The 12052-nt window shown below is 40.2% G+C and overlaps 1 protein-coding gene across 1 annotated transcript in view; it reads left to right on the forward strand.

Annotated features, from left to right (window-relative positions):
* The first annotated feature begins 2009 nt into the window (after positions 1–2009).
* Positions 2010–12052, forward strand: part of ipo4 (importin 4) — a 183209-nt gene continuing 173166 nt past the window's right edge. Inside the window, 1 exon segment of the mRNA XM_028793702.2 lies at positions 2010–2191. Coding sequence (XP_028649535.2) covers positions 2117–2191 — 75 coding nt within the window. The 5' untranslated portion in view covers positions 2010–2116.

Consider the following 12052-nt stretch of genomic DNA (forward strand, 5'->3'; position numbering starts at 1 on the left):
AAGGAAAATTGAAGCAAACGGGAGGCACCTGGCCACAATTTAAAGTGTCACAGCAAAGAGTCTGAAGACTTACAGGAATGCAAGTTTTCAATTTTTGATTTTAGATAAATTTGTGAACCTTTCTGAAAACAAGTATTCACTTTTTTATTATGGGATATTGAGTGTAGATTGATGGGCAAACAAATGGGGAATTTATCTTTCTAAAATTAAATCTACAATACAATACATTGTGTAGAAAGCGAAGGGGTGTGTACACTTTCCGAAACTGATGTAGTTATGCCTGGCCAGTTAACTCACTGCAGTACTTCAAGGCGTGTGATAAAACCACAGCACCCAGAGCCTGTGCCAGCTCAAGGGTATATGGTGCCCTAAGCGATGGTTTGGGAGTGTTATCCCCCTTGAAGGTAGGAGCTTGTTGATATTAGTGTTAAATAACATCAGGCGGGGCATCTGCCCCTTGCAGATCAGTGGATTGTGTTCATATTAATATGTGATATCAAAGGGGGGGGGGTACCCTGTGAAGACAGAGTGCATTTATATTAGTGTGTAATATGGCGACGTGGTATACTGATATTCAGTCAATGAGTCGGTTGGGTTGGTTGCATAGGCTTTGGCGCCCTCCAAGTCATTGAGCTCCTGGGCTGTTGTGTGCCAGGCCTTAGCCGAGAGCCTGCCCTGCCTGGTGTAAACCCACCCAAGTGAACACAGGTGGAATATTCCAACAAAAGACAAAAAGCAATACAACTAATACACCTTAAATGTATTTTTGTGGACCTGCTTAATCTATTATGGGACTGACAATCACTGGGGAAGTAAAGTAATAGTTCAACAATTATTTATTTAGCTGATGCCCTTATTCAAGATGACACACAACATTACATTTCTTTCTCAAATTGGAGTACAGGAGGGGAAGTGACTTGTTCATGGTCACACAGTATCAGGGGTGGGATTGGAATCCACAACTTCAGGGGCTGAGGCCCAAAGCCTTAACCACTACACCAAACTGCCAGCCTTCGGCTATTGCTGGGCTTGATTTATATTGAATCAGTTTCAAACCACATTCTTTCCTGTCTGTTTAAACACATCTTTCTCTTTCTGTGTGCTCATTATGCTAATTCGTCATTTGTAAAGTTTGTATTTGTGTCTACCTGTGAAATTGTCAGAGCGCCCTGTGCCAAAACTCAGCGAAGAGCGCTATTAAGTTGATTCTGTTCATCTGGACATAAGTTATTCCCTCGGGAAAAAAAACAATGTCCAGATGAACAGAATCAACTTTCTAGAATTTCCTTATTGAGCATGCATCGAGACAAGAGCACTATTACAAAATTTAACTGAATTGAACTGAAAAAGGCAGGCACCAGTGCTGGGTGGGGAGTCAGTCCATTGTGGAATGCACTTTTTAATAATGAACCTGTTATTAGTGGCCAAGTCTAACAAACCTCGATCAAACACCCCGACAAATCTCATGCGAACACAGCGAAAAATGTGAAAATGTCATAGAGTCAGGGTCTGGGCTTCGAACTGAACCAAGGGCTGACAGTTTTGCGGCATCATCGTTAACCCGCACACATCTTCAGACTAATTGTGTCAATATAACACTCAAACACAGAGAATTTAAATGAACTGATGTGTGAATTTGTCATACAGACACAAGATTGTTGAATCATTTTTATCCTGAGATCTTGCTTCTCCTTCTGTATTCTGCATCTCTGATCCAAATCCTGTTCTCGCGACTCCACCGCGAACTGGTCACAAGCAAAGTAATGGACTAAAGGAAATATTTTTAATAAGGAAACATTGTATTAATTTTTGTTGACCTGACAAGTATTCCGCGCATATATTGTATTTTATTTTACCTGACAGCGATGAAGGATACAAAATTACTACTATTAAACAGCACATACGGCTGGCAAAAATCGCTCGTCAACAGAAGGAATCCGCCAACCAGTAGTTTGCGCCACAGTTATTGGCTGCACCTACAGGAATTAGCCTCGGCGCTCTAGCGCTTTCGGATGTCTATGGTGGACGTGCAGCCCATGTGTATCAGTGCAGCGCTCTGAGCTGTAAGATCAAGTGCTTGTAGTCACGCCGCATCTCCTGGAACTCATTGAGCGAGATGGCGGAGCAGTTACAAGAGTTGGAGCAGATCCTCTCACAGCTCGTCCAGCCAGATAATGCCACCCTGCAGCAGGTACTGTGGTAACCCTTTCAGAGTTTGCGGTCCAAATCGTGGTTTACGAGTTCACAACTGACTTTGTATCTCGGTTTTATGAAATCACTGTTGATTTGTTACTGTTTTAATACCTTTGTCATGACATGCCTGTCTTTTTCAGTCATACTATTCCGTTATTGTAAGTTATGGCCATCACATTGTCACGTCCGGTTAAGCTGTCATTCTGTTTGGGCAATGCGACCATGTTTCACCTCCCAGGGTGTTTATCAGTGTCTGGGCAAGACCATTCAGTATAGTGCTCACAAGTGTCTAATTAAGAGTCTTTGTTCACTATGATCTTTATTCATATGCCTGTCAGTCCAACATATTATAACTGAAGCAGTATGCAACCTGAGATCTCTCCCTCTCACTGTAACTGTTTCTGATTTTGAAGAGTATTTTCCAGCAAGTTTAAAGTTACCCTGTGATTTAACAACCGTCTTTATTCAGGATTATGTGCGTCTGACATCAGATCATCTTCACATTCCAGGGCTTTGCTTCAGTTTATTAAGACTCCCATGTCAGGTGTTAGAAAAGTATGGTGTGGAGTTCCACACATTTATTTTCTTCCTAGTGTATATTCCCTTAGCATCTTGCTACTGTAAGGTCACATTGAACATAAGAATATAAGAAATTAGACAAACAAGAGAAAATCATTCAGTAATCAGGCTTGTTTGGTTAACTAATAGCTAACCTGTCCCAATATCTCATCCAGATCCTTCTTAAAGGTTGCCAAGATTTCTGCTTCAATGTTTAGGTAGTTTATTCCAGATATCTCACCTCTTTGCATAACGAAGTACATCTTGGCTTTAGTCCTAAATGCACTTCCCCTTAATTTCCACTGGTTCACAGTTAACTTAAAATAACTGCTAGATCTACTTTATTAATGCCCTTGGGAATACTGAAGTCCTGGATTTGGTCCTCAGGCAATCTCTTCAGGAAGTCTTGAAAATAAACAGGATTAATTCTCAGTGAGTGTGTTGGAGTATGATATGTCCTTAAGTCCTGGGATGCAGTTATTGGTTTACTGTCTTTAGTAAACAGCTTCCAGTGCTGCTATGTCTCTCTTGCATGGTCAGAGTTTGACTTTTGGTTTTGGGGGGGTGGGGAATCAGACTAACCATAAATAGTTTTTTAAATGTTAAATATTTTTGTGAGTCACAACTGTACTGCTCCAAATGTACATCCTGTCCCAAGTCATATATCATAAATTGTAATTAAAAGTTTGAGTATAACCTAAATTTCACAGTAACACATTTAAAACTGTCCTCCCTGCGTGGAGTTTGCATGTTCTCCCCGTGTCTGCGTGGCTTTCCTCCCACAGTCCAAAGACATGCAGGTTAGGTGCATTGGCAATCCTAAATTGTCCCTAGTGTGTGCTTGGTGTGTGTGCATGTGTCCTGCGGTGGGTTTGTTCCTGCCTTGCTCCCTGTGCTGACTGGGATTGGCTCCAGCAGACCCCCGTGACCCTGTGTTAGGATATAGTGGGTTGGAAAATGACAGACCAACTGACTGACTGACATTTAAAACTTTAAGAGTTCCGTTAACAATATTGAAATGACTGAACACTTTTTTTTTGTCTGCTTATTGTACTTGTGACAAAATAAACTTGTTATTTTTTTTAGACAAATTAGAAAAGTCCATGCATGGCACAATGTGTTCTGGGATTGGGCTAACTGTTTTGAAGGACATGCTTGTTAGGTGAATTGGGGATGCTAAAGTTTCACCTGATTTATGTGTGTGTGCTCAGTGCAATGGGGCTGTCATCCTGTCCAGCAATTGTTTCTATCTTGGATCCAATGAGCTTCCCTGCCACCTTGTTCTGTGGGTTTATTAAATGGGTTGATGGAAAGTTGAAGCATTTTTATTTTTTGAATTATGTTGTCAAAGAAACATCTTTGTTTATTACATATATTGTCATAAGGTATGTGTGACTTGCTAGTGAGCTTTTTCTCTGCCCGCCGCACCACTGTTTGTACAGACTGCACATAAGGCATGGACACATACTCGCGTGCCACCTCGAGGTCATTTAAATTTTTACTTGATGATCTGTTTTGCTAACAGAAGTGGCAATTTGACATGTAAAAGAGTAAAATACTGAATATAAAATATATAAGCTAAAATGACCTCCCTCTATCTCAAGCCAAATTTGAAACCGTAAACTAGTCTGTAATTTATCTAGTATAGAGTGTTGCTCTGTTTTCGGGACAGGCGAGAGATGTGAGAGTTGCTTAGGATGGATTTTATTATCATATTTGTTGATTACTAGTATTCATACATTCGCCGAGGCAATAAAAAAAAAATTAAAAAATATACTTTTGTGGAAAGAAACAGACCCATCCATCCATTTATCCAACCCGCTATATCCTAACTACAGGGTCACAGGGGTCTGCTGGAGCCAATCCCAGCCAACACAGGGCACAAGGCAGGAAACAAACCCCGGGCAGGGTGCCAGTCCAACGCAGGACACACACCAAGCACACACCAAGCACACACTAGGGACAATTTAGGATTGCCAATGTACCTAACCTGCATGTCTTTGGACTGTGGGAGGAAACCAGAGCGCCCGGAGGAAAGCCACACAGACACAGGGAGAACATGCAAACTCCATGCAGAGAGGACCCGGGAAGCAAACCTGGGTCTCCTAACTACGAGGCAGCAGCGCTACCCACTGCGCCACCGTGCTGCCCAAAGAAACAAACCTCTATAGAAAATTAATTTTAGTAACATAGGTACATTCAGGTTTAAGGGGGGCATTCCCCCCTTCACTTATGCTTTCTTGCAGTTCGGATCAAACTGCACACAGTGCCCCAGATGTGGTCTCACTACTTACTGCATTATATTGTCTGAGCATAAAGTCCGTTGATTTATAGTGGACAGGTCAGTCAGTCAGTCATTGTCCAACCTGCTATATCCTAACACAGGGTCACGGGGGTCTACTGGAGCCAATCCCAGTCAGCAAAGGGCACAAGGCAGGAACAAACCCACCGCAGGGCACACACACACACACGGGACAATTTAGGATCACCAATGCACCTAACCTGCATGTCTTTGGACTGTGGGAGGAAACCCACGCAGACACAGAGAGAACATGCAAACTCCACGCAGCCAGGACCCGGGAAGCGAACCCAGGTCTCCTTACTACGAGGCAGCAGCACCACCACTGCGCCACCCTGCTGCCCATCAGTGAACAGGTTTTACGATATAAAATTAACTAACATTTTGTTAGTCTTTTTAATGGCTTCTGTGTTAAGTGATGAAAATATTGTGTCAACATAAACCCCTAAATCCTTTTCAGAGGTTGCATCCTGTAGAACATTGTCTTCCGTCTTGTATTTATAACTGACTTTCATTTTGCTCCCATGTAGTGCTTTGCACATTTCTACATTAAACTGCGTTTTCAGGTGTTCACTCAGTTCTGAAGCTTCCCCAGGTCATCTTGAACTGTTTTTGCTGCCTCCTCAGTGTCTGCCATTTCTCCAGTTGGCTTTCGCACAGATTTATGTATCTGGATTTTTTTTGTGCATACAAACTTTTCCGCTTTTGTGCTTACACCATGTTATAGTGTGAGTTCTACGCACAGCATTATACATGAGGCCCCAGGTTACAGAATTATTATTTGATGTGAAATTGTATCAAGGACTTTTTGAAATTATGTTGTGTGCTTTGCTTTTGTCAACTCTTTCCTGTTCAAAAAAAATCCAAAAGATTGGTTTGGCAGGATATTCCTTTTTTAAACCTCTGCTGGCTGTTATTTAGTATATTATAATTTATTATTATGATATTTATGATACAGAAATCAGAGTTATTGGTCTATAATTGCCAGGATCCATTTTGTCTGCCTTCTTGAAGATAAGACTGACGTTTGCAGCTTTCTAGTCCTTGGGTACTTCTCTTTTCTCAAGTCATCAGTGTTTTAGGGTAATTTGGTACTCAAATCTGGCCAAGATTTAATGTGGACGTCCGTGTCAGTGTGTCCTGCGATGGACTGACAAATCACTCATTTGGTCATTAAAATGTTTCTTTCTTAGCATAAAAGTACAGATGTCTAAATATCATTTGCAGTTTGACAATATTTGTGAACTTTTAAATATTCTGAAGATTTTGCAGGTTATCCATTGTTAAATTTGTCCACCAAATATAGGAGGATGTAACATTTTATGACCTAATTTAATTTAGAGCTTGGTTTTTGGGGGTCAGGACTAGTGCTGGGAGGTACACCGGTTCATACCGAAAATCGTTTATTTTTGTTATGATACATATTTTACTTGTTTAGGTTTAAATAGCCTAAACAACGTTTAGATCGTGGCGCAGCGGGAAACTGTTTAAGGAGGGACCTTTTTCACTACTACACCGCTAAACACTTATACAATGGAGTACATGCGTTAGTGGAGGTATTGAACGGTGAAAATGGACAGAGAACATTCCAAAGCTGAAGCTGTTACAGACAATAAAGTTGAACATGATGACACAGAAGAACTTTTGGCGAAAAAAGGAGCCGTGTCTGTTGTCTGGAGATACTTTGGTTTTAAAACGTCGGATGTGGACAAAAGAACTGAATTTGTGAATTTCCCCTTGGGATTAATAAATTATCTATCTATCTATCTATCTATCTATCTATCTATCTATCTATCTATCTATCTATCTATCTATCTATCTATCTATCTATCTATCTATCTATCTATCTATCTATCTATCTATCTATCTATCTATCTATCTATCTATCTAATTACTGCAAAAGCTATCGAGCTAAAGTTGTCGTCAGAGGCGGCATCATGAGCAATTTGCTGCACCACGTTAGCCGCAAACATGCTTTGGAGTACCATGAATGTATGGAACTAAGATTGGCACCATCCACGTCCTCGGGTAAAACTGAAAAAGATAGAGGACACTCGAGTCCGACGTCACTTATAGACGCGTTTACTAGAGGTACTGCCTATGACAAAAAAAGCAAGCAGTGGATCGAGATAACTAATGCCATTACAATCCATATAGCTAATGTGTCAGTGGACAGAGATTGTTAACATTAACAGAAAGTGTAGTTGGTTTACAAAAAATATTTACTATTTATTCCTTTTCTAAGACATGTTCAGTGTAATACAACTTTTGACAAGCACCTCTGGATATTTTGCTAAGTCTAAATGTCTCTGTGGATGGTTGAAAATATTTTGTTTTTTTTTTTGTTTTGTTTTTGTTCTTTATTTCGCCTTATACAATTTCTTGTATTAGGAATTTGTTAGTTTTCGCATACCCCTTGGGATCAGAGCGCAGGGTCAGCCATTGTATGGTGCCCCTGGAGCAATTACAGGTTAAGGGCCTTGCTCAAGGGCCCAGCAGAGTAGGATCTCTTTTGGCAGTGACGGGGATTCGAACCGGCAACCTTTTGGATACCATCACAGATCCTTAGCCTCAGAGCCACCACTCCGCCCTAAAATATGTTGTCAAAATTAAAGTTTAAGTTGTTTACAATATTTGTTCAATAAAAAGGTTCTATATTGTGACTGCAACTGTCATGCAATGTGATTCCTTCTCTTCATTAGTGCCACCCCCTTGAAAACTATCACTTTATGGGGCCATGCAAACCTGTATTAATACTTGTGTGCACATTAAAATATTTTTTTGTACAATGTACAATTCTCGTGACAGTGGAGTAGGTTATTCTTAGCCAGTCTACTGCTGTAATTGCAGTGGAAAATGTGGTTAACATCCACTCATGCATGGGAAAAAATATACCGTTGAATACTGTGAAACTGGTATAATTTTGAAAAATACAGTGATATAGAATTTTGGTCATACCGCCCAGCACTAGTCAGGACTTGCCCAGGTAAAACTGGATATAAGACAGATACTAACTATGGATTGGATGCCACTTCATTGAAGGGCCCGCTCAAGCACATATCCACAACTATACTCCAACAAAGCCAGTTAACCCAACATGCACATCTTTGGGTTGTTGGATTAAAACCAGGGTACTTGGAGAAAATCTCATGGAGAGGGCACGTAGACTCCTCAAAGAAAGTAGCCGACTGTGGAATTTGAATCTGGGGCATTGGATCCATGAGGCAAGAGCACTAACCAATGCTCCGATATAAAGATGATAAAACTGGATAACAAGCTGTAACTTTTTTTGTCACATGAATCAGTACAGATTAGTCTTACAGTATTTTTCATGCAGAATTCAAATACAGGGTGAGCCAAAATGAAGTCCCATATTTCTCAAGGTGATTGCGTGAGGTAGAGGCAGCCAAGTGGTTTGGGGGTGGGGGTCCTTTGGTAGGCGATCCCTTGTAGTCAACAGTCGGCAACATGCCTTGGTCCGGTGCACACCGTGCTTTCGCTGTTGAGCGTTCTTCAAAAACAACAAATCCATCATCACTATGCAACACACCTTCTGAATGCACTTCAGCATTCCTCCTAACAGTGACGTCCTAAATCGGAAAACAATTCTTCAGTGGGTGGCTAAATTTAGACAGACAGGTACAACATTGAACAGAAAATCTCCAGGCCGTCCTCGGACTGTATGAACGCCCGAAAACATCCAAGCTGTAAGGGCATCAATTTTGCAGTCTTTTAGACGTTCAGAGCACAAACATGCTTCTGCCTTAGGCATTTCCAACACATCTTTGAGGAGGATTTTGCATGAGGACCTTAATTTCCATCCATACAAAATGATGATAGTGCAGGAACTCACTGAGAGAGACTGGGAGAGCCGTACAAAGTTGTGTGCAAACCATTCATCGAGTTGCCATCATCATGTGCAGCGACAACGCACATTTCCATTTCAGTGGTTGCATAAACAGAATTCTGTTGCAGAATTTGGCATTGTCACCATCACTTCAGAACGTAACATTGAAATACTAGAGAACTTTTTGCGGCCCCAATTGGAAGAAATTGATGTGTTGGAAGACTGGTTTCAGCAGGATGGAGCAAACAGCTCATACGGTGGAGAGATCCATGCAAGTTTTGTGGGAGGTGTTTCCAGGGAAGCTGATCTCCTGCGTGGCGATGTCAGGTGTCCTTCTTGTTCGCCTGATCTTGCTCTTTGCGATTTCTTCTTGTGGGGCTATCTCAAGTCAAAGGTATACACGCACAAACCTCAAAACCTTGAAGCCCTCAAGGATGCTATTCACCACAAAATTGCTTCTCTTCCCCTTGAAATGGCCGAACGAGTCATGCAAGCATTCAGAAATCGTCTCGAAGAGTGTATTGCTAATGATGGCCACCACCTTGAAGACATCACTCAGTGAAAAAAATTTATTGTGCATACCCTTTCTTGTATCGTAATGAAATTTATTTTTATCATGTAGCGTTTTTGTAGAATAAAATGTGGTACTTTTTTTGGCTCACCCTGTATTTAATCCAAGTTTATCATTCAAGGAGTTTAAGTGACACATGATTAAAATTTACAATAAACATAGGTTTATACTGTATATACATGCTGGGAATATCTCACCTGAAAGGTAGAAGTGTACAGTTTTCTGTTGTACTTGGCCTCAGGAATATCCCTATTAAGGATCCAGCAGTAGTCGGCAAGCATACTGGGATTCCACTTCTGTTGATCTTGCTTTTTTATTTTCAAAAATGTTCTGATGAAACTGTCCGCTCTGTTAAGATTTCCAGATGAAAATCCAAGAAATGAGTTTTTAAAGATGTACACACATAGATGTTTACACTTTGACATGTGGACACCAACTGGCTTGGAGCTGTGACTCAGATAAAGAGGGCGGGGTCCTGTCTCAATATATTGAAACTTGTTACAGCCTGCCCGTCTGGAAAATTATAAAATCTTCACAAACAGCAAGAAAAATATTTTAATTCTGAATTTAACCTTAGAAAAACTATACACCTTAATCAGGGTTTACTGCATACAGTCTAAAAAAAGACTTTACTCTGAAACACTGAGTGATAGAAATAAATTCAGACTACATTTCTGAAATCCACATGATAAAGATATATATATATATATAAAATCCAACATCTGTCTGGCTGTATGTCGGTCCGCTTTTCACAAGAGAATACTTAACAGATTTAGATTGGGTTTTTTTCTATAATTTTCTTGAACGTTCCGGTCGATTTTGCGACTTCTCTCATCGCATTAAGTATCATAGTTCGTATGTAGTACCGATTTTATTTGTGTGAATCCGAGGGGGCGGGGCCCTCCTCCTCACTCATGCATCAGCCTCCATTCGAGTCGCTCTACCTTTCGCCACATGTTGGAGTGCACCATGCCTCTGCTTAGCTAGCAATACCTGTTTGTTCAACAGACATTGTCATCTACAGATAGTTAAGGAGTAACGTTTGACATTTTTTAAGAGAGAGATCTCAGCTACTTGTGTTTTAGAGGGTAGCTCCTGATTACCAGAGATATCACAACCACGTGCTCTTCTCTCCACATGGGGGACACTTTCCCATCAGAGCTGAACATGATCAGATACATTGCCAACGTTTGATGTTGGAGCGTACCTACCTTTGGTTTGGCCAGAAAGACTTTTTTACATTTTTTTTTTATTGATTTTTAAAGTTTGTCCTGTTTCACTACTACATGGACGGACCCACGGTGGACAGCTAGTTATTACTGAATGCAACGCATGTAACAGAATGAAACACATTTTTAAGTACATGCTGAGTCGTTACTCAGAATATGAGAGAGTGAGAGAGAACAACTGAGGATAATGTTAATAAATTTTATTTTTTCTTGGTGGCAGACATTTACTCAAATTCATTTTATGATGAGTTATAATTTTAAGCTTTAATGCCAACAAAGCACCGTGGTTTGCAGCAATTTTAAATCAACATTGAATGAATCGACTTTGAATCATCTTTAGAACATTATTGAATACTGCCATTTATGCTGTCTTCTGTAATAATACAGAAACCTGCCACAGTGTTTGTGAACCCCATTCCCTTTAGCCCCCTCTGCTTTTCACAGTCCATTAAGTTCATAAAAACAAAATGAGATTAAACATGTACTAGTGAAACCACACCATACCAGGGAATACTAAGAAGCAGCATTCATGGTTCCAACCCAACAAGGAGATACCACAATGATAGAATGTAATCATTTGCAAAAAGAACAAATTCTTAACTAATGAGAGCAGACATATTGATAGAGAGGTAGTGCAGATGATGGAAGAAATATTTGCATTTCAGCCAGCATTACCAAAAGGGTCAGCATTTTAAAAAACACATATAAATATTTGCTTTTGTACCTTTTAACCCATTTTACAAATATACGTGGGCAATTCTGGGTACTTTAGCTAGTTGGAAATATTCACAGTTGTTAATTTATTTTTTTGTGGTGGACAGAGGCAAATAAAAGTAATGAATTCTATTTTCTTTGTAATGGTGGTACTTTACTTGATTCATGTGTGTTTAGCATCAGTTTCCACCTGAAGTGCTCAAAACCCAATCAGCTGTGTGCATCATCAGCCTGCTAAAACAGATTTTGATCTAGCCATTCTGATTTGAGTTATCGACAGACAGACAGACTGACAGACTGGCTGGGTTAGATTTTGGTGTTTTTTGGAGTATTATGATCAGGTTTTCCAAAATATCCAGAAATGTCAAAATAAAACAAAAACATTGCTTTTAATATATGTTTAAAAAAAGCACTGTATCAATTTTGATCTTTTTTATGATTTAAAGATTTTGACCTAAGCACTGGCTGAGGCCAAAGTTAATGCTTTTCATACAAAGCTTAGGTAGTGTAGGCTTTATGGCTAAGAGTGTGCACCTTCAGCTGCAAGGCTATCACTTGAATGACAAACCCTGACTTGTTCTGAGACAAATAAAAGGCTTTTATTGTAAACCTTTCACTGGACTGACATTCCTTGTCTTAGG

Source organism: Erpetoichthys calabaricus, chromosome 2 (assembly GCF_900747795.2).
Source record: "Erpetoichthys calabaricus chromosome 2, fErpCal1.3, whole genome shotgun sequence".
NCBI classification, from domain to species: domain Eukaryota; kingdom Metazoa; phylum Chordata; class Cladistia; order Polypteriformes; family Polypteridae; genus Erpetoichthys; species Erpetoichthys calabaricus.